At 44.3% G+C, this 26,464-nt stretch overlaps 2 protein-coding genes and 1 long non-coding RNA gene across 3 annotated transcripts in view; 1 reads left to right on the plus strand and 2 right to left on the minus strand.

The window, feature by feature from the left end:
• Nucleotides 1-505: 505 nt before the first annotated feature.
• LOC121629241 (LYR motif-containing protein 4B) overlaps nt 506-26,464 on the minus strand; it is an 80,488-nt gene continuing 54,529 nt past the window's right edge. Inside the window, exon 3 of the mRNA XM_041968880.1 lies at nt 506-1,276. Coding sequence (XP_041824814.1) covers nt 1,229-1,276 — 48 coding nt within the window. The 3' untranslated portion in view covers nt 506-1,228. The remainder of the gene's footprint in view (nt 1,277-26,464) is intronic.
• On the minus strand, nt 2,516-20,386 carry LOC121629244. Its single transcript, XR_006008349.1, has 3 exons — nt 20,092-20,386; nt 19,074-19,083; nt 2,516-2,527 (listed from the first exon to the last, which is right to left on the minus strand). It is a non-coding gene; the product is annotated as an uncharacterized LOC121629244 (long non-coding RNA).
• Nucleotides 10,165-26,464, plus strand: part of fars2 (phenylalanyl-tRNA synthetase 2, mitochondrial) — a 295,775-nt gene continuing 279,475 nt past the window's right edge. Inside the window, exon 1 of the mRNA XM_041968862.1 lies at nt 10,165-10,223. The gene's annotated coding sequence lies outside the window, so the exon portion shown is untranslated. The remainder of the gene's footprint in view (nt 10,224-26,464) is intronic.

The raw sequence follows: 26,464 nt of genomic DNA on the forward strand, positions 1-26,464 counted from the left end.
ACGAGATTGCAGCTAATTTCGTCCTTCCTCCTGTTTGTTTCAGCCTGCTCTGGAAGGAGCTCCACTTCCACCAAAACAATAAAAAAGAGACGGACTGAACTCTGGTGACTTGATGGCGAACAAATGTTTAATCCAGATTAACAAAAAACCTGGTTAAAACAACTCTGGCTGAAAATAGTTGGAGAAATTGTAAAGGAACCAAAGCTGAACATTACAGACTCAAAAAAACCTGATCTGAAGTCCGGAAAGTGAAATTTTGATTTCAGCTTCTGACGAGATGAATCGGTGAACTTTCAGTCGTCGCTTTTATTTAAAGATTTAATACAGCTTTGAAGCTGAACCCGGTAACCTGAATTAAAAAATAACTTTGCGGAGACTCAGTCTGTAAAACAATCATCTGCTTAGTCTTAAAGAGATTCGGTTGCTATGGTTACCAACCTCCTCTACATGGAGAGGCTGGAGCACAGCAGAGTTTACAGTTTACCCAAATTTATGAGCATCAAAATTTCACATTTCATAATATTTATTATAAAATAAAAGCTGCTGAATTCAGCAGTAAATAAATCAGCTTTTCTTATTCAGTATTTCATTAGTATCAACAAGGGCTAAAACATGGACTATGATGGAAAACAACCTGATTTGATTTCAGCTTCTATAATAAAAACATTATTGTTTCATTTTCACGGTTCATTCAGTCACAATAAAAGCAGGCGGCAATCTGAACAATCGAGGGTGAAACTGCTTGTTGGACTTTATTTTTGGACACGGCAGTGACGTCATCAGGACACGGTTTGCTGTTGGAACTGATTTCTTTGTAGCTCGCAGTTAAACCAAACCTCACCTGAACCTCACCTGATGCAGGACGTGCTGACAAGCTTTTATTCTTTTTACAGCTTTCAGGAGCAAACTGCACATTCAGGAACTTGTTTTATTTCCTTCTCGCTACAGCTCAACAAAGGGAAACATTTGGAGACGTCAGCCTGGATTATTCAGCTGGCCGTCGGCGAGTGGAAAAAAACAGACGTACAAACTCAAAAAGAAAAATAATGAGAAAGAAAGGAAGTCTGATTTAACTGGCTTCCAAACACACTCCAGGTTCTCCAGCTCCCACAATGCACTGCACATCTCCACCTGAAGCTGCTCAGCAGAAAGATGGGAGGGGGGATGGTATCAGGGCAGTGATTGGCTCCAGTTTGTGACTCCGCCTCCACCAGCCAGCCAGTGGCTGTTACTCCACCACGGTCTTCTGGGCCTCGTACATCCTCCCTATGGACACCTGCAAACACACACAGACACACAAAGTAAACACCACGCACCCACAAAAACAATTTAGACTGAATGAAAGACGATTCAAGGCAGTGGTGTCAAACATGCGGCCTTGGGGGCCAAAACCGGCCCGCCAGAGGATCCACTCTGGCCCGCAGGATGACTGTGGTAAATGTGAAAATGACATAGAAGATATCACCTGCATTTTTTTAAATAAAATATGTAATAACAAGCTGCTTATTGAAGAGGTTGAAACAAAATTTAAGAACAAACCAACTTTTTGACGTTGGAAAACTCCCATTTATGTCCAACCGACCACCAAAACCCAGACCACTAGTTCGGTTTTAAATAAGACGTCAAAAGAAACCCATTCAAGACCTGAAAATAACGTAATAAATGTGAGTAAGCGTCTACAGAACACGCAGTGTTGCATCCAGTAACTTATTATTTTAATAAAGTCTTCTTTTGTCCACCATGACTGTTCAGCAGGTTGGAAATGAAGAACATGCAGCGGACAGCTGGTGAACATCAGCATCAGTGAAGCGCCGCCTTCCTCCTGAAGGAGGCGCTGCAGGACAGTTTGAGCCTCTCATGTCGACGCTACCCCTTCAGGTTGAAGAGCCAATCATGCTGCAGCGTGGACAGCTGCACTGGGAGTGTGTGTGCCACAGTTCACAGCTGATTTGGTCTTTTTTTCAGCCCAGAAACACAACACACAGACCGAACACGACCTGCATACGAACACGCAGAGAAAACTTTATCCAAGCTGGTCCGTGCTGCAGCAGGAACTCTGATCCTCTTTAAAATGATCAATATTTCTGGTTCTGTTTGTGGCTCCTGAGCCATGAAGAAACTCTTCCTGAAGGGAAGCGAGCTTCACATTCATGATAACTGCTCTACATGTTGCACATCTGTTGAAGTCAGAGTAAAGACATGTTGAGGTTTGCATGGAAACATGTTACACGCGTGTTAGGCTGTAGGTGCTGACAACACGTGGAGCTGGACTGTTAAACAGTGATTGTATGAGCAGGATCTAAAAGGGCTGCTGGTAGTTTTTAATCCTCCTGATTGGACTTTCCAGCAAGTTCAGCTCAAGTAAAACTCAGAGAAACGGTAAAAACAAACCTCAGTTAGTCCGATTAAAACACACGGAAAAAGGACGTCTAGTTCAGAAGAAGACATCTGGAAAGATGTCTCATTCACCACCTGTTGTTAGAAACAGATTAGTTCCTAAATCCTTCCCGACAATCCCCAACAAACACTCAGGAGTTCTCTTACGAACATCTACGATGGAGCAGATCTCGTCTTAACGTTATGATTTCCCTTTGGGTAAAATTAAATTTATTTTAACTAATTTAAGAACAAGTTGGAGTCAGACTGAAGACATGTCAGATCTGTTCCCTCAGCTGCAAGAATATCCCTCCATGAATGTCCAAAAGCCTCTCACAGCACCGTGGAAGTGGCTCCTGCTTCCAGGGATCCAGACTTCAACCCGACTGAAATGCTGTGGGGCCTTCGGAGAGAAACCAGAAACCAGTGTGGATCCAAGATCTTCCAGAAAACCAGTACTTCAAGTTAGTGCTGCTGAAGGTGGCTCAACTACGCTTGAATTTTGGATTGGATTTCGTTTTTCATACAGCGCTTCTGCATTTTGGGTCAGGACAAAGAAACGATGTAATATTGTCACGTGTTGTTCATCTGAGGTTGTTTTACCTTTAAGACGTTCAGGACGTTTTTATTATGCCCTGATACATAAAACCTTAAATATGTAGGGGTGGTATTTTCTTTTTCATTATTATAGAAGGTTTACTCTGATTCTTCAACTTTGTCACTGGTCTTACATTAATTAGCCAAGCCAACTTTATTTATAAAGCACTTTACGGCAGCACGATAAAACATTAAACAACAAAACACAAGACAATAAAATCAATACAAAACACAAACACAAGCAATAAAAGCAAACTCAAACTTAAAATGAAAACAGGTGGGTCTTTAGAAGGAATTTAACACTGAACAGTGTTGCAGCCAGTCCGACCTGCAGCTCCGGTCCCGCCACAGGAAGACCCGGTCCCCTCTGAGCTCCCGCCGGTCCTCAGCACCTCCAGGAGCAGCTGATCCGCTGACCGAAGGGACCGGGAGGTCAGCAGATCAGCAGCTCAGAGGTGCGGGGGGGCGAGGTCATTTAAAGACTTAAATTATGATTATTTTAGTCAAAAACACACAAGCGTTATAAACTTAGTTTTCATTGTATGCTGTAGGTTTGTAACACATTATTTGAATCTAAATATAAGAAATCTGCCTTTCTTCATGCACAGATGTGTGTTTGAGTGGTTGTACCTCTGCATGGCCACCAGGGGGCGCAATGATCCCACAGAAAACTCTGCTACTATAAAACCGTCAGCTCATCAGTTATTCTGCCATCAAGCCATTCACCCCCTCCAACGTACATAAAACTCCTCTTTCACTTTCTCTTCTCACTCCGACACCCCCCACCCCACATCTGTGTGTGATGTTCTGATTGGCTGCGGCATGGTGTGTGTGAGTGGGGGTGGGGGGTGGGGGGGGTGTAGAGGCGAGGCGGGTGTATCCCTACACCAATCAGATGCGAGGAGGCTTGGCTCGCATGTAAATTGTTGCGGCTGTGGCTCCCAACAAAGGGATGGCCTCACTCCGTTTCATCATGTCTGCTCTGCCTCCCCTCCATCACTCTCTCTATCCTTCCCTCCATCTCTCCCCCCATCCTCCGCTCCATCCTCCCGTCCATCGCTCCCTCTATCCTTCCCTCCATCTCTCCTTCCATCGCTCCCTCTATCCTTCCCTCCATCTCTCCCTCCATCCTCCCCTCCATCACTCTCTCTATCCTTCCCTCCATCTTTCCCTCTCTCTCTCCCCCCATCCTTCCCTCCATCTCTCCCTCCATCTTCCCCCATCTCTCTCTATCCTTCCTTCCATCTCTCCCTCCATCCTTCCCTCCATCCTCCCCTCCATCCTTCCCTCCATCCTCCCCTCCATCGCTCTCTCCATCTCTCCCCCCATCCTCCCCTCCATCGCTCTCTCCATCTCTCCCCCCATCCTCCCCTCCATCTCTCCCTCCATCCTCCCCTCCATCTTTCCTTCCATCACTCTCTCTATCCTTCCTTCCATCTCTCCCTCCATCCTCCCCTCCATCCTTCCCTCCATCACTCTCTCTATCCTTCCTTCCATCTCTCCCCTCCATCTCTCCCTCCATCCTTCCCTCCATCCTCCCTTCCATCACTCTCTCTATCCTTCCTTCCATCTCTCCCTCCATCCTCCCCTCCATCTCTCCCTCCATCCTTCTCTCTATCCTCCCCTCCATCTCTCCCTCCATCCTCCCCTCCATCTTTGCCTCCATCACTCTCTCTATCTTTCCCTCCATTCTCCCCTCCATCTCTCCCTCCATCTTTCCCTCCATCAATCTCTCTATCCTTCCCTCCACCCTTCCCTCCATTCTCCCCTCCATCTCTCCCTCCATCTTTCCCTCCATCCTTCCCTCCACCCTTCCCCCCATCGCTCCCTCTATCCTTCCCTTCATCCTTCCCTCCATCCTTCCCTCTATCCTTCCCTCCATCCTCCCCTCCATCCTTCCCTCTATCCTCTCCTCCATCCTCTCCTCCATCTCTCCCTCCATCCTTCCCTCCATTCTCCCCTCCATCTCTCCCTCCATCTTTCCCTCCATCCTTCCCTCCACCCTTCCCCCCATCGCTCCCTCTATCCTTCCCTTCATCCTCCCCTCCATCCTTCCCTCTATCCTTCCCTCCATCCTTCCCTCTATCCTCTCCTCCATCCTTCCCTCCATCCTCTCCTCCATCTCTCCCTCCATCCTTCCCTCCATCCTTCCCTCCATCCTCCCCTCCATCTCTCCCTCCATCCTTCCCTCCATCCTTCCCTCCGTCTGTATTTGAGCTGCTGAGTTTCAGCTGCATGAATAATAAACCAGAGTTGTGAATCTGAACCATTAAAACCAGAAGAACTTACGTTGGGATGATTTAACAAGAACATGAGAGTAAACCCCGTCACCACTAAGACAGCATGATGTTAATAGAACTCAGATTTGAAGCAGTTCCACAGGCTCTGATTGGATTTTAAGCGGTTTGTCTTCATTTTATTTGAACTGTTTTTTATTTTTTATTGGAACTTTATTAGTTTTTCTTCAGTATTTTCTTGTTAATGTTTAATTCTGTGAAGATGCAGCAGAAATCTGGTTGATAATAAACACATTGGTATTATTTCTAAAGGTGTCATTGTATATATTAAATATATAATTATGCTCTGTGGGAACTGCATTATTAGCATAATGGGTTAGCCTTCCTTTGTTCTTTGCTCATGATGACGAGGGAACCTTCGTCTCAGACTTTGATTCATGTTGACGTAACTCAGTCCTGCAGGTTTGTTGGCTGCACATTCATGCTGTCTGTTCATATCTGAGCCCTTTCACACCGGCAGAAATCTGTGCTGGTTTCTGAATCTAATTTTAAACCAGCCAGTGTGTTCAGAATCTGAAACCAGCATATAATGGTTCTTCTTTTTGAACCATGGCATCATCAGTGGGTGAAGGCGGGACCTGAACACCAGACCAATAATCTGGCTGTTTGATTTGAAGCCTGAATCTTAATCTAATAAGATGGAAGGATGCAGTAATGTATGAAGCAGCACTTGGTGTCAGTTCCTTATGAGACTTCTCTGATTTAAAGACAATCTGAGTGTTGAGCGTTTTAATGGAGAGCTAAATGAACCTCCTTCATACATCATCAGATCCATCTGCTCAGCATCACACAGAACAAATAAGAGCAGCGTAGAAACCACAAACACACACTCATCTCACTGCTGAGTCGTGACTGACTGACCTTCAGCCAGACTCCCACCAGACAGGAGGTGTAAGATTAACACCACACTGCAGCACTCAGTCCAGCTCATGAGACACCGAGGAGGAGCACGGGACGAAGAGCTGCATGTAGCAGCTGCTCGTCTGTCGTTTCTGCAGTCTCAACATGTTCCCTAGACCCAAACAGATCCTGGTCGCTTCAAACACGACCACAGCCATGCTCATCTCCCTTCATACGGACAGCTTCAACGCTCTGCCGGAGGAAAAGTAAAGTAAGTAAAACCAGAGTTAAAATTTAAGATTCCTGATGGAAGACTTGGAATAAGGGGCTACTGGACCAAGACTTTGCTTTTCAGGCACAAAAACAAGATTTTCAGTTTTTTCTTCATAAAGCCGGAGCTATTTTTTTCCATCCAGCTGTTTACACGGCTTGTATGTAAGACATTTAGTTTCCATGCGTCATGAAGCTTAAACGAGATGTAGAACTGAATATTGTCTGCATGGCAGCGGTCAGAGACATCTTTAAACATGCTGAAATATGCTGAAGATGGACCAGAAATAATAGGTGCCCCAAGGGAGAACCCTGAGGTACTCCAAAATAAAGATGGTTTGAGAAAGACTCATAATTTGAAGCAGCCACACAGAATGTTTGCTTAGAAAAATAAGCAGCAAACCACGAAGGCACTACCTGACCTCTGTAAGGTAGATCCCGATACACCGGCGCAGCGCCTCAGCCTGTCAGCGGGATGTGATGATCAGCTGTGAAAGGCTGAGGATCGGGCCAGCATTAGGAGGACTAAACTATTTTCTGTCATCATTAGGGACTGAAAAGAGACGTCTGTTGAATGTCCTTTCTGACTGAAATTCACCAATCAAGAAAAGCTGCTTAGCAACAACTTTCTCAATAGTCTTGGTAAGAAATGACAATTTAAAACTTGGTCTATAGCTGTCCAAGAGAAAAGGGTCTAGTTTGGGATGGTTTTTAGATGAGACTGAATAACAGCGTTCTTGAAGTAGACTGGCACTTACTGAAGCCTGTATACAGGGGTCAAACAACATCTGTAAACAGGGATGCAGGAAAACATCTAAACAAGAAGAGACTTTCACAGAACCACCTAGCTTGGTAAGTTCAGGCAGAGAAACAGGTAAAAGGATCTAAGATAACAGGCCGAGCTCGAGCAGGGATGGACCAGGAGACGGCTGATGGACTGACGTATGTCATGTCTAAAATAAGTGACTTTTCCTTTTTTTTTTGCATCGTGCTGAACAAATTTGCTCTGCCAAGGGGAGGCCTATGGGTAAGGCTCCTCTTGATAATCTGATTTATTTATTTACTTTGAATCACGGAATCTATGTAATCTTGCTGGACCTGACCGGAGGGGACAGAAAAAGATGGAAAATAGCAAAAAGAGCAAAAGGGAAAGAAGAAAGGAGACAAAAAGATCACAGACAGAAGGAAACGACCCTTCAATCCACACCATCACCAGACAACAAACTGTTACACCTGTACATGAACACACCAGAAAGTTTCCTACAACTTTTACAAAAGCAGAAACACACACAGAAAAAACAGGGCTGCCAGTCATTAAGAGTTTTTAAATAATAACCAAATCAAAAAGACATAACATGAAAGATACCAGATACTAACTCACAGGAAAAATGAAAAGAAGAATTATCTCTTAGTATTAAAACCCACTGGACAACTCAGTGACTGTGTCAGCATGCAGAGCATGAGGAAGAGGAGTGATCAGTGATGAAGAGTGGTGAGTGAGATCATGTAAATGCGACCTCGCCTCCACGAAGGCCAGAGGCAGACCAGGGCCAGAGGCCCGGGTCCTCAGCAGCAGACCCGGAGCACCAACCCAAGCCACCCCACCACGAAGACGACTCCAGCCCCACCCGAAGGGCGGCAGAGGAGAGCCCCAGCAAGAGCCCCCCACGGCCCCGGGGCACAGGTCCCAGTGGGCCAAGATCAGCAGCCGCTGGCCCAGCCAGGGACCGGCCACCCAGGGCAGCCCAAGCGAAGGGCCCAGGGCCCCAGGAGCCCAGAGGCAGCCGCCCCACCCCCCAAAGGCAGAGGGCCCGCAACATGCCTAGGAGGACCAGGCCCCCCCAGACAACCACCCCGCATAGGCCAGCACACACCCCGATGTTCCAGCCGCACATCCCGGAAACCAGGGCGCCATCGACCCCCTCCACCCACCCTCCAACTACTTCAACCTCCACCCCATATAACCCCACACTCACACCCTCCCCTGTGCCGTACCCACAAGCACTCACCATCACACAGTCACGTCACACATAACCCACCCACCATGCCCCGTGGGGGACACCCCAGGCGGACCAGAGGACAGCGACCCCAAGACCCATGGCACACCACCCAAAAGGCCCCCCAGGCCGGCCCAGGTCCCCCTCACAAGTGCACTTAACCCTGACCCAAACACACACAGAGACACATGCACACACCTAAATCCTTGCGCACTCCCGCTATATGTAAATGTGACTTTACCAATGAAGAGACAATGAAAAGTTTCACAGTCAACGTGAAATGGGACGGGAACAGCAGGAGAAGCAGTGGTAGCAAAGTTAGTAATGGTGCTAGATGGCACATTAAGATCATCTCTGCTTTTAGCAACCAGGCTGGAGAAGGAGGCAGTCATTACTTCTCTAACAGAATTATTAAAAGAAGCCAAAAGATCTTTTAAAGAAATTAAATGAACCTGCAAATGACTTCTCCTCCACTACTACCAATCAAATCGTCAGCAAGGACGCTTTAAAGAGAGGATGGTGTCATTAAGCCTAGCTCTTTAAAAGGACAGATGATGTCTCAAAAGGCAGCATTTATGGAATCAGTCAAGATGTTTGCATCACTAGAAAAAGATAACAGTAAAATTAAAAGCACCACATAAAATATGAAACTCCTTCAGGGTGGAAGACTAACAGTCAGTGAAGTCCTTTAACAATTAATATGTTGGGCTGAGTCTGCAGCACAGTTTTTCTCCAACTTTACACAGCAGCAGCTCAGATGATGAGAATGCCGATCTTGGATGCCATGAGAACCGGCTGGGAAACAGTGCAGCGAAGCCTCCTCCTCGACCCCACGTCCGAGGCTGGCGGAAACAAGAATAACTCAACAGACAGATTAGTGAGGGATGCATGCTCCGAGCGGTGCGGCCAGGTTTCAGGCACTTTGACTGAAACCTGAAACCTGGGACTGATTCTACATCTTGGTTTAGTGTGTCATGTGTCCTGGTATATAAACCTTATTAGAGAAAGGGGGAAGGTGCTGTTTTCATAATGCTGTTTAGCATCTCTGGAGAGCTTGTGTACCCTTGTCAGGTGACGTATGTTTGGGTGGCATCTGGTGACGTGTGGTGCATACGGAAGTCAAGAAGGTTTAACAAAAGTCAACAATTCTATCAGTACATAAAATCTATATATGATTCGATGAATAATATTTGCTGAACAGAATCCTGTAAGGACTTATATGGTAAGAAGCCAAGAAAAGAAATCTGAAATAATGTTGACTACACCTGTTTCAGCAAACGCTTCAGTCCAACAGGCGTGGTTTTCACTCTGCTAGGAGACGCAGTACATGGTATTTTCATGCAGCTATGGTATGGTAACATGATCAAAATAAATTGGATGTTGTTCTTTGCAGTTGTTTTAAACAGTGGGTGGAAAGTACAACAGTAGAAGTAGCTGCTTATTTTAGTAAAACCCCTCAGTGGTGTGTTGTTATAAAAGAAATGCTGCCCTGAACAGCAGGAGACAGTGAAAATTGAAGTTAAGGAGCCACTGGAAGTGGGAGGAAAGAGATGAAGCGATGGAGTGAAATGTGGAGGTGGCCGTCAGAGCAGCTCAGACACACAAAATGAGCTTTTGTCCTGTGAGAAAAAGAGGAAGGGAGGAAGATGAAAACATGGAGGCGCTCGGACGTCGCAACGCCATCAAACTGAAGATGAAGGAAGCTCTTGAGTATAAGAGAGAAGAGGGCAGAGATGGAGGAGAGAGGCTGGAGAATGAGAGTTTTTTATGAAGATAATAAACAAAGAGAGAAGATGGAGCGCTGATCAGAAATTCCATTTATCTGCATACGAAAACACAGCAGCAGGTAACTCAAACCTATTCAACTGTGGTAAGCGACAAATATATTATATATATATATATAATATATATACACATGTATATTTATATATATATATATATGAACAGATAACCAGATTTTAAAATAAATGTATTTAAACTGGTTTTGTCCAATGAAGATGTAATTTTAGGGCCACCTTTCAGAATGGAGGGGAAATCTTGTTGCAGACCCCTAAACTTTGGGGTGTTCCCTTATTTTCTCTTTATTTATTGTTTTTACATGGATGCCTATGAAATCTCTATTTTCTAGATGTCGTGACTAGTTTTTCTTGTTATGTAGTCTGCAGCTGGTTAAATGAATCTTGGGGCTTGTCTGGGAACTTCATTTCATTAGATGGGGTAAGTAGACATAGATGCATCACTGACATGTTTTTAAGTTTAGTTCTTTTTCTCCGTTGAATTTACCTGTTTGCCTCTACGACATTTGCTGTCAGCCAGTCTGATCTTTTGGATTTAGTGCACTAGCAGCCTTTGACCCCATTCGAAACCATTAATCCCTTTCACCAGAGTCAGGTAGTCGCTGTATGGATGAAGGTGGCCTCCTCCTACGTAGGGTTCTCAATCTGACTTTGGCCACAGAGCAATTTTATGTTCCAGTGAAATGCTGGACACATGGAAATAAAGCTCCAGTCCTGAAGTTTGGTTGGAGAGAACAGCCAGGAAACTGCGTTGTAAGAAATCAGTGGTCCCAGCCAGTTTCCCAGCTTAGCGATCCTCAGCCACTTCCGTGTTCTGATCCTACACTGGGAGTCTTTTGGAAAATGTGAGGTGGAGTTTTTTAGGGTGGTCTTGATTTTGTTTAAGTTAAGAATTCTGTCAAATGAACTAAAGTGATTTTTTTTCCTTCAGTTTAATAAATGGAAAGAAATATTTGCGGCTGTTTTGAGCTGTGTCTGTTTTTGTTGTCGCTGTTGTTGAAATCCTATATTTTGGACTCCTAGTGAAATTAGTGTTGGATTTATTTTCATTTATCCATCAGGTTAAGTACGTCCTTGCTTGCATCCTTTGTGTGGTGTTACATGTTATTTTAGGGAAGTGATTCATAAAAAAGTCTATTTAAGAAGAAAGGTCTAGCTTGCAGCCCAGTTCATAAATAACTACAACCCCTGAACTAAACGCTCACATTACCAAAAGCACAGATTGGCTGTGATGTTTTTGTTGCCAACCATTAACCTTGAAAGGGTTATGAGTCTACTTAGAAAAAACCAGGAGTTTATTTTTGTTCCATTATCCTTCAGGGCAGCAGTAATGTAGAGCAGACTTCTAATATCATTGTTTATAAAACCCTTCATTTAGCTCATCTTTGTCTACTGCTGGGTGGAGTTGGTTGCTAATATAGTCTAATGTTTTCTGGGAACAATTCCTGCTGTAATACTGTTAACAGTCCCAACAAACGTCAGGTGAAAGTGTCTGGCAATGGTCCTTGTTTTGGTGAAGTTTTCATGAACAATTAATTGCAAAGTTCGAACAAAGTTGTAACCCATATGAGATGAAAGGGCTCTCAGAAACAGTCTCACTATACTTTCTAAAATAATCTACACTCAATACAGCATCCAATATTATGTCTGGTAGAGTACAAGATACAACATCACTGATAAAACAGAATGTATTATTGTATATTACAGAATATTCTTTAGTGTGAAGAATGCTTTTATTCCAAAAGACATTTGCATGTTAGGTATTCAGATGTTGTGGGTAAGGGTTGTTCTGCTAAATATAAACTGTATATTTCAAAGGTGCGAAAGAGTGTCAGACTGTACAGACAAATAGTAGTGATGTTAGTAGTGCGGTTTGTGATCCAACAGAAGGCACTACGGGATCAGCTGGACCTACAGGATGTTCAGTCGGCCGATAACATCACGTTGTTTGTTGCTACAAAAATAGAGGAAACTAGCAAAGAAAGATGTTCTAGATCACAGCAGGTAATATGAGAGGTGGGATTTGGAAGTATTTGGATTTTACAGAATAAATGGTAAAGAAACAAAAATAAGACCTTTTGTCAGCTGTACAAAGCAGCTGGATTTATGCTCTCGCGGCGTCTGCGTGTGGTTGGCTACGGCGTAGCTAACACTGGTCAACCACGGTGTAGCAAATGCTGGTGGGTCACAGTGTAGCTAATGCTGGTCGGCCACGGCGTAACTAACGCTGGTCGGCCACGGCATAGCTAACGCTGGTCGGCCACGGCGTAGCTAACGCTGGTCGGCCATGGCGTAGCTAACGCTGGTCGGCCAAGGTGTAGCTAATGCTGGTCGGCCACGGTGTAGCTAACGCTGGTGGGTCACCGTGTAGCGGATGCTGGTCAGTCACGGTGTAGCTAACGCTGGTCGGCCACGGCATAGCTAACGCTGGTCGGCCACGGCGTAGCTAACGCTGGTCGGCCATGGCGTAGCTAACGCTGGTCGGCCAAGGTGTAGCTAATGCTGGTCGGCCACGGTGTAGCTAACGCTGGTGGGTCACAGTGTAGCGGATGCTGGTCAGTCACGGTGTAGCTAACGCTGGTTGGTCACGGCGTAGCTAATACTGGTCAACCACGGTGTAGCAAGCGCTGGTGGGTCACAGTGTAGCTAATGCTGGTCAGTCACAGCGTAGCTAACGCTGGTCGGCCACGGCGTAGCTAACACTGGTCGGCCAAGGTGTAGCTAATGCTGGTCGGCCACGGCGTAGCTAACGCTGGTCGGTCACAGTGTAGCGGATGCTGGTCAGTCACGGCGTAGCTAACGCTGGTTGGCCACGGCGTAGCTAACGCTGGTCGGCCAAGGCGTAGCTAATGCTGGTCGGCCAAGGCGTAGTTAACACTGGTCGGCCAAGGAGTAGCTAACGCTAGTCGGTCACGGCGTAGCTAATGCTGGTCAACCACTGTGTAGCAAACGCTGGTGGGTCACAGTGTAGCGGATGCTGGTTGGCCACGGCGTAGCTAACGCTAGTCGGTCACGGCGTAGCTAATGCTGGTCAACCACTGTGTAGCAAACGCTGGTGGGTCACAGTGTAGCGGATGCTGGTTGGCCACGGCGTAGCTAACGCTAGTCGGTCACGGCGTAGCTAATGCTGGTCAACCACTGTGTAGCAAACGCTGGTGGGTCACAGTGTAGCGGATGCTGGTTGGCCACGGCGTAGCTAATGCTGGTGAGTTTGCTCTCCACTTGAGCGTCGGGGGTGAGCGTCGTTTTGGTGCCATCTTGCAGTTTCTTCTCCTAACCTGAAGGTGGCAGCAGGGGTGGTATCGACCAGTTAACTCACCAGGTCGGAGTTCTTTTGATGGTTCTCTTCAGTTCGGTAGGTATTCCACGAAAGTTTAAGTTCTACAGTTAGACCTGACAAATGTTAGAAGAACTAGTGCGACTTTTACTGGCTGGAGAGATCTTAAAGGAGAGACAGGATACAAGGCAGCTACTGAATTAGTCGTCATTAAGGGACGCCTCGGTGAGAAAATCCACCAAAGGTCAGTAACGGGAGCTTTAATGAGGCAAAAATATGTCTGCTCTGATTACTTGATGAAATAGAATATTTGATTTCCCAAATAACTGTTTGCTTGCAGACATGTGGCCCATGTCTCCAGCAGAAGATGTTTCACAACTTATTATGGAAGTGGAGACCTGCAGTCTGTCACGGGAAAACATGAAAACAATACTAACAGATAAACCCTCGTTCTAACCACAGGCAGAAGGACACAGCTAGCCACACATTGTTGTGACAGTAACACCTTCAATGAATTTCAGATTTAACACTTACATCCTGCACACTGAGTAGCTGAGGGGAGGCCAAAGCTGGCTACGGGAAATGAATATTAAGATATATTAGTTGAGTGTTTATAAAAGATTTCTAATGTGACTACACTGAATGATAAAAATTTAACATTTTGAACTCCGAGGACATCTGAGCTAAGCCAAAGGTTGGTTCTGGTACAGAAATAACAGAAATAAATACAACACAGACACAAAGCCAGATAACTGTAGCAAACCAGGAAAAGAGAGAAAGACTGAGGAGTTTATTTGTGTGACAATAATGTAAAGTCCAGATGTATCATCAGTGCAGTGGTGAAGCCATATTGTTGCTGTCTCAGTTCAGAGAAACTCAAATTAAGCAAAGTTCTTTTCATCGAGGTGAAACTTTAAGATTTAGAAACTTCACATCTTTCATCTGCTTTCATTTTTTTCTCTATAACCTGTTTATCAGTTTTCACAAACTCTGTTGCCTGAAGCTCAAAGCAAACAACAAAAAATATATAAATATACAGTTCAGCTCTTCGGTGGTAAACCTCTTATTTCTCTAGGGAAGACTATCCAAGCTTCACAGAAAATTCTCATGAGTCAAGCGTAGTTTTAAGGGCCGATTTCTGCAGGGCATCCTCTACAAGCTACAGCACAAAGACGTTTGCATGTCATAAAAGGGTTTAAGCACAAGATATCAGAACAAACAGAAGCAGGAAAAAAGCTCACCTTCATTCAGCCATGAAGAAAAAGTCAAACACATAGACTTCAGTCATCTTTCTGCAAAGCAGCTCGCCATTTCAACCTTTCATGTCATAGTCAAGCTTGCTTTTGTAAGAGTTAAATTCAAAATGAAATTCAACAGACTCTATGTCCACTGTTTAGAAAGAAACAGCAGAACGAAAGAAAGCGGTTTAAAATCACTGCCCAGTAAAAAGAGAGCATGAGATTAATGCCTGGCTGCAGAGCACGGCAGACTAGTGAAGGTTAAAGGCTAAGCTGGAAATACCTGACACAACCAATCAGACGCTGCATTTTCATTACAGCTTTTGGCAAAATAAAAGCGATATTTCTAAAACTTCGGCAAAGGGCATGGTGTGTCCATGGATTGGTGTTTAGTGTATTCTCTTCCTGCTTTGCTCTCCTTTCTGCTTGCATTTTTCTTCTATTTTTCTTCTTTTTTCTTATTTTTACCAGCAAGAAATTCAGGAACAAGGACTCCTGGTCACTTATAAATCACTGGAACAAATATATTTTTAGATAAATTTAGTTGATTGCCATCGGAGAACTAGTGGAATGATGTCTCCTAACCCTGCAGTATCAGTGAGCTGCACTGAGTGTGAGCAACTTTCTTTGAGGATAACACAGCTGGAGGAGGATTGAAACACTGCAAGACATTCGTGTGAATGAAGAATTTATTGACTCTGTAGTAGCTTCTGTACAAGCTACTGAGTTGTCAAATGGATTGAGTCAAATCTTCATATGCAAAGGCATGTCGAATGTGGAGCCTCCTGCTACAGACCTGGCTGATACACTTCCCTGGATGTGTTCAAATGACATTGGAATAGCTGGAAAATCCCAAACCGGACCATCAGACTGATCCCTCCTTCTGGAACAGTGTTGGTACCCGACCAACGTCATCAACCCCAGCAAGAACCTGGTCTGATGTTGTTCGTCGCAGAGGTAAATCCAGCAGGAAATTTAAAGCTCCAGCACTCACTCCACCATCTGAAGTCTCACTGCATAATAAATATGATGTGTTGACTCATATTAAAATGAATGATGATGAATGTAATGCAAGGATATATCAAAATTCAAGAAATAGCCCTAAAACTCAGCCCAGGGCTAACCAGACCAGGAGGACAGGCCAAAACTCCACAAACAGGAAGACTAGGCAGGGAACTGACAGAGATCTTTAGACCATTCTGTCTTCACATCCAGATGGTATGAAGATTATTGTCCACACAGGGTCTTTTGATATTCTGAGGAGGAAAACTGGCTCTGAGATCCTGAAGAAAGACTTTTCTCTGCTGTTGGAGAGACTGTGTCCGTTGGAGCACCATGTTTACATTTCAGGACCCATTCCTACAGCGGGTAAAGGAATTGAACCTTTCAGTAGTCTTCTTGGCCTGAACACATGGTTATTAAACGCATGTATCACCCATGGGATAAAGTTCATTGATAACTTCAGTATCTTGTGGAACTGTAAGGAGCGATTAGAGGTTAAACTATGTTCCTCACAAAGCCGAACCTGGTGTGGATGTGTTGCAGCCCGATTCACAAGGTTTGAAGGGGATTTCTGGTTGAGTGGAGGCCGGCGCTTCTTGCTGCTTCTGCTCACCTTTAAAACATTTTAATTCCGAGGGAATTTTGCTGGTGAGTGTGGACCTAGTTCAGCCTACCGGTTCTGTCTGCGGCCACAGACTTGCTCACCGATCTGTAGCTGCGCTTCCATTACAGTTTCTTGTTTTCTTTAATTATTTGTAAAAAGATGTCTGTCTACTGTGCGTTTATTCATACTGCGCCTTCTTTTTTTTATAACGAACTGGTCACATGACCCCCACGTCACACCCGGGGACGTGTAAATGCGAACCCTTACATTTTTGTGACACACTTTTATATCGACATGTCTGAAAAACCGTCCTCATGACAGCGTAAAAACGGTTCAGCTGTATTTGAGAGGTTTTTTCAAATGTAGACGTTTCCATTGCCGGTTTTTATTGCGATATTTAGGAAACGCACCTTGCGTCTCTGTTGCTAATCTGGATCTTCTTGTCATTTGTCCATCTTCCTGAAGCTGGGCTACCTCACTACTTGGCTGGTGAACTTCTGCAACTCTTTCTCCTGGCTGCCCCGCCGCTGTGCTTCACCTCCACACAGACTTTACTCTCCTGCCTCGTCCAAAATGCATCGATTGGAATTCTCGCCAGGTCTTTATATTATAAGCTCCATGCAGAAACTTTCCATGGACTTCCAGGTTCAATGATAAAAGACTTGCAAATAATACAACAGGTGAATATTTTTAGTGTTTTGGAACGGTCTGCAGAATAATCTGGAACACTAGATTTTACTTGATTGAAAAAATTGTGAAATCCAAATTATATAATTTCATATAATAAAATTGTACCACCATCATTCACATTGAAGAAATGAATAAAAACAATGTATGCAGAGTAATTTGGAACACAGTGTATCTGCTGCTGCTTTGTTTCATGACGATCCAGCCTGCATGTATACATTTAGTTTCTTCCCTCATTTCTGTCACTTTTCCCACTTTTTAATCTCCATCCTTTGTTTCTGTGTGGTTCAGACGGCTCTGATGAGGGTTGTGTTGGTGGAAAGTCTGAAAGTCCACTTTAAACGTCCTGTGTGTGTTTTCCAAAGTGCGTCAGCCACCTCTGGCTTCATCTCGTCAACTTTTCATGTACATAAAAAACGCTTCACGCCTGTTTGAAATACTGTCTTTCCTCTGCAAATATTTCTATTCCTCTTTGACATTTAACTTTATGAAAAGCGATTTTTAAATTGCTTTTCATAAAGTTAGGAATTTAAAAACACGTGAAGTCCAAGGTGACACTGGAACAGGGATTAATCCTTTAGGAGACAATAACAGTAAAATAAACAGCTGATTTCTGTTCACTAATTATTTTTCACTTTTCAAGGATTTGATATGTTGAACTTGTAAAGCAAACAGTTGCCTGATTAATCCACTCATGGTGCCTTTATAGTAGGGCTGTAAAGTCAAAGTCGACTGGTCGACTGTTTGGTTGATATGTTTTGAGTCAACCACAATTCTGATTAGTCGATTTTATGACGTGTTAATTTCATGCAGGGAGGGGGAGATCGAAGGATGTCCACGCTACTCAGAGTCTGGTGGTTTGTTGAATATTTAGAGGTTTTTTTGTTTTAGCGTTTGATCCTGGTGAGTCCTTCAACCATGTCAAAGACTTCGGCAGTGTGGCAGCATTTTATCAAAATAGATGGAGGGAAAAAGGTCGAGTGCAAAATTTGCAAACAACAGTTTGCATATCACAGCTCGACGACGAACATGGCGTATCATCTAAAAACGGTGGAATATATTAAAGGCAATTAACATAATATATTCCACATATTTCAATATTTTAGTCTAATAATCGTTTATTTGTCTTATAACTGCAGGCGCACCCGCCTGCAACAACGGCATCATCCCTCAGATACAGTCAGACCACACTGGATGTAAGGTCTCCGCTTTCATCCAAACGCAAAAATGATATCACAGAGGGAATTGTCAATTTTATTGCTCAGGATATGAGGCCCGTTGGTGTCGTGGAAGGCCAAGGTTTTAAGAACCTGGTAAAAGTTTTGGAACCTGGATATTCCGTGCCAGCGCGCATGACAATCATGAACGCGCTAAATGCAAAATACCAGGGACTCAAAGAGAAAGTTTCTCAGTTAATACAACACAGCGAAGCACTGAGCTTAACCACGGACATGTGGACGTCTCTTCGAATGGAGTCCTATATGACAGTGACTGCCCATTTCATTAGTGAAGACTGGAAGGCAAAGAGCCTTGTGCTTGAGACAAAACAAATGGAAGAGGCGCACACTGGAAGAAACATCGCTGCCCGACTGTCTGAAGTTGCTGATACCTTTAAAATTCCAGCAGAAAAGAGAGTGTCTGTCGTATGTGACAACGCGGCTAATATGGCACTCTGTGTGCAAACACTAAAAGAGTCACATGAATGGTTGGAGATGCAGGGCGTCAGATGCGCCGGCCATACTTTGCAGCTCTGCGTTAACGCTGCGCTTAAACAAGAGCCGATTAGTCGCGCCGTGGCTGCAGCCCGTCACCTTGTAGCGCATTTTAAAAAGGGACACAAAGCAAAAACTGGGTTAAAACAAAAGTAGGAGCAGCAAAATGTCCCTCAGCATGAACTTATCCAGGATGTGTCCACTCGTTGGAACTCAACATTTTCAATGTTGGACCGACTGCTGGAGCAACGCTGGCCTATTACAGCAGTGCTGTCCGACCCAACATTTACAAAAAAGAGTGACAGCAGTACACTGGATCTTACTACAGCACACTGGAATGCGATAGAGGACATTAAAAATGTGCTGAAACCCATGACAACCCTGACGGAGCTGCTGTCTGAAGAGGACAACGCGTCCCTGTCTGCAACCGTACCCATGCTGGCAAACTTAAAGAAACGTCACCTGACCATCACAGATAATGACAGTCCCATTACCAAAAAATGAAAAGCAAGCTGGTCGAAGAAATTGACAGTAGGTGGGAGTTTGAAACCCGAATGATAAATGTCTACATTACAGCTGCAGTCGTAGACCCTCGTTTTAAGCAGCTGTCTTTTCTGGATGATGTCAAACGAGACGAGGCCTATATCGAAGTTGCCCAGCTGGCAGAGCGACTGAGTGCACGCAGCGCAGCCACGGCTGAGCCCGGAGGTGAGGAGCAGCGTGAGTCAAAAAAACAGAAAACCGACAAAGACAAGGAGATTGCGATGCTGTTGTGCGGAGATGAGGAGGAAGTTTCAGAACCAGGTGGGAGAAGCGTAGAAGAGATGAAACATTATCTTCAGGACAAAACTAAAGTTGACTCTGGACCATTGGGGTGGTGGGAAAAAAACCAAGACAGATACCCGAGCTTGGCCCAAGTAGCAAAGCGACTGCTCTGTATCCCTGCGACATCCACGCCTTCTGAACGCATTTTCTCAAAGGCAGGATTTATTGTGAACAAATCAAGAAGCTGTCTTCTTCCAAAGAACGTGGATATGCTTGTGTTTCTCACACACAACACTAACAAGTGTGAATAGTTTGTAGAAAGAGGACACTGATTGTACTCTGAGTGAGTAGCCATTTGTTTTTTATTGTATGCAGTGCACATTACTTCGTTTCAGATATCAGTGGCATTTCATTGTTGTGAACGTTTGTTTGAAGAAATACTTGTGGATTTAGGCATTTCATTTATTTAAATTTTTTTTTTCTTCTGAGTGAGCCCTCCTTGTGGCATGCACTTTATTTTGTTTCAGTTTATTGCTGCTAAAGAACGAACTTTTATGGTTCCCTTTTATTATTGTGCACATTTATTTCTATTTACTGGAATTAGCTTTTTTTTTTCTCTCTTTTTGCTTTTACCTTAATCCGTGCCCGCAGGCTGTACTTCGACCCTAGATCTGGGATGTTTAATAAAGATAATGTTCCCCGAATCGCCTCTTGTGTATAATTGCCCCCCCCCCCAACCCCCCAACGCCCGAGTCGATTTTTAGTTGAATTTTCAGGGCTTCAGTCGACCAACAATTTCTTTGGTTGATTACAGCCCTACTTTATAGAGCTGTATCCAGATTTATTATATTTGTCACCAGTAAGCTGCAGAAAACTATGTCTTTAAAGCAAGACTAGATAAGTTCCAGACCTTAAAATCTGGTTTCTGACTAACATTCATTATGTACATTCCTGCAGCCATAATTGCCTTCCAAGGCTGAAAGACCACACCTCACAACTTTTGTCTTCCATCCCCGAGCATCATGGTACAGTTGTATAACAGCCAGCCCAGTGTTGCACTAGTGAGGTGTCAGCCTGTACCTGTTGCTTGTGTGCAGAATTTAGTCCAGAAGGCTTTGTCATAGTTGCAATATAGTTAATTGCTTCTCAGCAGATGAATAATGCACAATTTCCAAAACTCTTGCAATTCTACAAATTACACGTCAACATTTGTACATCGTCTGCCACAGCAATCAAACATCTCTAAGCCCTTCCAACACCTGAACTCTACCTGTTGCCACCCACCCTACGTACATGAGCCCACAAACAAGGAATAAAACATCTATTTGGCTCCTATAAGCTGTGTTTCGCTTTACTGTACTGCATCACATGCCAGCAACTGGATATCAACACATTGGCTGCTTTGAACGCGCACTGTGACTGATTTAGCAAAAAAAAAAAAAACCCACTGGTACCCCCCAAGGGTGCATCAGTTCGCCATTCGCGTTTACCCAGTATACAAATGACTGAAAGCTGCCATGGTTAGGTTTATGGACTGGTGTGACAACCATAAACTGCACATTAACACTGGCAAAACTGTAGAGATGCTGCTGACTCCCAGATCAACTAGTGCTGTGACCATGCGTGATACCATCAAACACTTCCTACACACACCTTGGTGTTCATATGAACACGTGATTTGAGCTGCCAGATACAGGTTGCCACCATTTCTGTCAGAATCCACCAGAGCCTTTAATATCTGCATAGACTAAGTTTATTTTATGTTTTTTTTTTTACAAAGTTACAGTAGAGTCTGTCCTTTAGTTTGGTGTCACTAGCTGGTGACAAAGAAAAGACTGACTTTTACTGGCTGGAGAGCTGTCAGAGAAAAGACAGGAAGTTATGGGGATTTAAAAAATGCAGGTTGAATAAAAGTTGTGTCTCTACAGCATTTCAGGATAGACATGTTTTCATATCTTTACCTTTAACTGTGCAGAAGTTTAGCCTGTTGTGGACAAAACTGTGAAAGATTACAGGTTAAAATATCTACCTCAAAAAGCTGAACCTTGTGGATGTGTTGTAGCCTGGAATTCACAGGGTTTTATTTTTATTTGATGTCATCTGTTATCAGTATAATCAAGATTTCAAGGTCTGTGTTGCAAAGAATGTTTTGCAATAAAATCAGCAAAGCTGGTGTCTGCCATCATTATTTTTGTTTTAACTGATCCAGTCTGAAAACAGTCAGACCAACACTGACAATACAAAACACCAGAAACTGATACTGCAGTGGTTTTCTACCATACTGCAATAAGAACCTCCCTCTGCTCTGCCTGTAGTGTGCCAGACACCCTGACAAATGACCAATGGGACGTCTTCGTTACACAACTATCTGACAGTCACTGTGCATGTTTGACCTTGTAAATCCTCTTTACTCGGTTCCAGCCCACCAGCGTTAACAGGCTCATTTGCTCGTCTTCCTAATTGGTTGCAATGAATATCAAAACCCCGCCCCCTTGACAAGCTTGGAACCAATTAGCTGTCAGGGTTGGAGACCCAGCAGTAACCGATGACCACACTGTTAAAGGACTAATTAAAGGCAATTAACCTGTAAAATCAAGGCTACGTCCACAGGCGAGCACACACGCAGAGTACAACAGTCCTGAAGAGTTTCTTTTAAAGCTGCCATTTTTAACCTTAATTTTTTCAGTCTGAGAGCTCACTAATTAGTGAGCGGGTAGACAAAGGCAAAGTGTGTTCATACATCAGAAACAGTGAGGGCGTAGAGTTCCCTCGCCGGTGACAAGACTGCAGTTTCACAAGACTCCAGTTTCAGTCCATCGCATCCAAAAGACACAGGAGGAGAGGAAGATGAAAGGATGGGGAGGAAGAGGAGAAAAGATGGTTATAAATTGCCTGTATCGTCACGCCTCCACTGTTCTCTGCACTTGTGTTCCATTTATTCATGGTTTTACTCTCTGCTCTTTATTTGTTAAATCCAGGAAGGATAAAAATGTTCATTTGTCCATGCGAATATCACACCGTTGTCAGAATTCACATCTCAGAACTTCAAACTTGCAGTTATTCATTAGCATGCAGAGCCACATTATTAATCCAGACTTTGTTTAATCCACATTCACAACGCAGCACAGCTCTGGTGTTGAGTCAGGATGGACAGATGAGGTATTTCTCTGAATCTGGAAGAACTAAAGTGTTTTAGGCCCAACAGCATTTTATTTGGAAGTCACACTTCTTTGGAACACTCATGTTCTCAAACAGAGTTTGTCAGATATTCAGGATTCACAAATGGCCAAGTTGACCTGGAAATTACATGAGCAGCTGAGGGAATGCCTGGTTTATCTGCAGAATGACAATACAAATAGGTATCGTCTGCATAAAAGCTGACTCCATCCATTCATTTTCCTTCACTTTTTCGGGGTCGGGTTGCGGGGGCAGCTGCTAAAAGGCTCATTTAGGCTCAACGCAGACGACAGATACGCAGACGGATGGACAGTTTCATCCGTCTTCTGTGGTGTTTATGTGCCTAATTTGGTCTGTTTTCAGGGAGCTTAGCTATCCGTCAGTTGACACAGAAGACGGAGCAGTACCACCAAAAACCATGGGGGCAGTGCAGAGCAGAATAGCTGACATGCGACCAGCTAAAGAAACAAACCAGAGAAGAAGAAGAGGATCAGAAAGGGAACAAAGAAGCAGCAAAAGAATGAAGATGAGGAAAAATGTAGTAACTGCATGAGCTTTTGAAGAAAGATTATATGAGTGTTTAGGGCATGTTGGGAGGTTGGAAACAACGTCATAGTGACGCATTACTGCCGCTAAACGGTGTCTGAAACTGATGTCGGCTCGCGGGAGTGAACTCTGAACTTAGCGCTGCCTCCTAGTGGAGGAACTGACTTAACAATCACGGCAACGGAAAACAAGCATGGAAGTATGAGGACAGCGACGTACGACGTCTGAAACGGACGCTGCTGTTTACGTTTGTAAGGGAGCAGAAATGGGCCTCAAATAGGGAAGCCCATGTATGTGTCTTTATAATGCAAAATACAGTTGACCCGGTTGTTGACCTTGTGTGCAGCTGTAGCACCAAAATGCACGGCCGTTATCATCCTAGCGCCCCCCACAGCCTTGTAGTATGTACAACAGCAGTTTTGTAGGGATGTAGAAGCCTTTCTCCTAGTTTTTACCACCGTTTTCACACCTGAACAGGCTTCAGCGCCGTGTGGACATAGCCTGAGAGACTGAACAGCTGACGCCCACCTTCACACAGATCTTTAAGTGATCCCTGGAAAAGTGTGAAGTGCCCTCGTGCTTCAAACACTCCACCATTATACCGTTCCCCAAGAAGCCCTCTGTCACAGGGCTGAATGACTACAGCCCATCGCTCTGATGGCTGTGGTCATGAAGTCCTTGGAGAGACAGGTGTTGAACCACCTGAAGGACATCACAGGCCCCCTGCTGGACTCCTTACAGTTTGCCTACCGGGCAAACAGGGCGATAGGTGATGCAGTTAATGTTATGACTACACTACATCCCGCATCACCTTGACTCCCCACAGACGTATACGAGGACCCTGTTCGTGGGCTTCAGCTTGGCATTCAGAACAGTCATCCCTGAAATCCTCCACTGGAATCTCACCCAGATTACCAGTTTTTGGACTGACAGGAGCCAGTAGGTAAGGCTGGGGAGCATCACACCCAGCACTCAGTCCATCAGCACTGGGACCCCCCAGGGCCCTAGATTACGTAGGACACTCCGTAGATCACGTAGGACACTCCGTAGACTACGCAGGACACTGCGTAGATTACGTAGGACACTTCGTAGACTACGTAGGACACTCCATAGATTACGTAGGACACTCCATAGACTACTTAGGGGACACTCCGTAGATTGCGTAGGACACTCCGTAGATTACGTAGGACACTCCGTAGACTACATAGGGGACACTCCGTAGATTGAGTAGGACACTCCGTAGATTACGTAGGACACTCCATAGATTACGTAGGACACTCCGTAGACTACGTAGTCTGTGCACTCCGAAGTGTGTAGACCCTGAATTGGGACACAGCTAATGACTACGTCTCTGGGGACTCGTTTGTGAAACTCTTATAAACTCCTATGCCTACAACACCACCGTGGTTGGTCTGATCGGGGACGAGTCCGCATACAGACGGGAGGTGGAACAGTTAGTCCACTGGTGTAATCAGAAACATCTGGAGCTGAATCCACTCAAGACTGTGGAGCAGACAGTGGACTTCAGGAGAAATCCCCTGACACCTGCCACCCTCACCATCCTCAACAACATAGGGTCTACTGTGGACACCTTCAGGTTACTGCGAGCATCAATCTCTTGGGATCTGAAGTGGACTCCTCACATGAACTCTGTCAACCGCACACAAACGTTTTAAACTGCTTCAGTCTGGCAGGCACCACAGAGCTCTGTAAGCCGAAACCAGCAGACAGTTGATTACCCCGGACCCTTACGCTGATGAAGAGTAACCCACACCGAGGCATATCTGTACATATTTGCACATAGCTACACATAGCTGCACATATCTAAACTACCTCAACCTGTAAATACTATATTGTTATATTTATACCATATTGCTTCTATTTTCTTTTTTTTTTCTTTTATTTTTAATTATTTTTAACTTTTTGTGCTGGAAGTAGAAAGTGAGAGTAAAATTCATCAGTCAAATTCCTTGTTTGCATGTAAAGACTTGGTGAAATAAATTATTCTTATTCTGATTCTAACCCAATTTTGTGTTTAAGGAAATTGGTACACAAACTGTTCTTGGAAGCTCAGTTTCCCTTTCTCTGACTTTTCATAACGCATAAATAGCATTCCTTCCACCACTACCAGGAGACTTGTGATACATGTTTTTACCACTGTGTAATACAGATGCAAACAAGCATTAAGTTGTGAGTAATTAGGGTTCACTAACGTATCTGTCAACCACCATGACATTTTTGTTGGTAACAGAAATCCAATAAAAAGAGAAATTATTACCAAATGATGAACGACAATTTAGCAAAACACATTTGAAATGATTGAACATATGTTCATCTCAGTTTGCAACTCGGAAATATAAAAGACATTAAACCGTTAAGAGTTGCTTGTTCTACTTCATTTGTTTTCAGTTTCAGTGTTAGCGCACTCAGTTTCTCATTAATTGTTCCACCACTGCAGCGCTGCACAACACAATCACACACATCAGTGCCGGCAGGTTGAGGAAAATGAGAAGCCGTCACATTGAAAAGTAAATCGATAGACTGGTTGGAAATGTGCTGAAGACGAGAGGAGGAGGAAACTGAGTGTAACCAGCTGAAGGAAGGCCAGAATAACATACTGAGTGAGTCATAACAAGAAAGGAGTCCTTCAGTACGAGGTTGTGAAACAACAGCCCACTTCAGACAGATGGAGAGGTGGCAGGCATTGATCCACATGTTTGACTTCATCACGAAGCCACACACACCTGTGTGACCGTCACATTATACCAGCATGGAAGCATCACTTTGTTGTGATAGTGAAGTTATAAAATGAGAAAAATAAGATGAGTTCTGTCATGATATTTTGCTTTTAAGTTGGTTAAAGGATGACTGGAAGTCATTTGTTCTGAAAATGTGCCTTTTCAAGGAAATGCTGATTTTAGTCTGTTTGGAGGAGAACATTGCCACCTACTGGCCGTACATGAAGCTGCGTTTAGTGGTTAAAGACTTTATTTCTCCAAGCACACGGAGGGTGGCGTCCCTCCCAATCCTCGCATCCAAGACCCTTAAAAAAGCATCACCTAAGTTTGACTGACTGTTGGTGTGGACTCATTCGACTTAGTGGTCATCTTCATTTCCCTTTAAGAATATGGTTTGTACTTAACTGGTGGAGGCTGGCAGTTGCCCCGTTGTACCGGTTAGTTTGGGATATGTTAGCATGTTGTGCTTTTATTTTAGGTACATACTGTGTCCACTCGTGGCTAATGTTATTATCTTGGATTAATCATTTGCATGGTACTTGTGC

The sequence above is a fragment of the Melanotaenia boesemani genome, chromosome 18 (genome assembly GCF_017639745.1).
Source record: "Melanotaenia boesemani isolate fMelBoe1 chromosome 18, fMelBoe1.pri, whole genome shotgun sequence".
In the NCBI taxonomy this organism is placed as follows: domain Eukaryota; kingdom Metazoa; phylum Chordata; class Actinopteri; order Atheriniformes; family Melanotaeniidae; genus Melanotaenia; species Melanotaenia boesemani.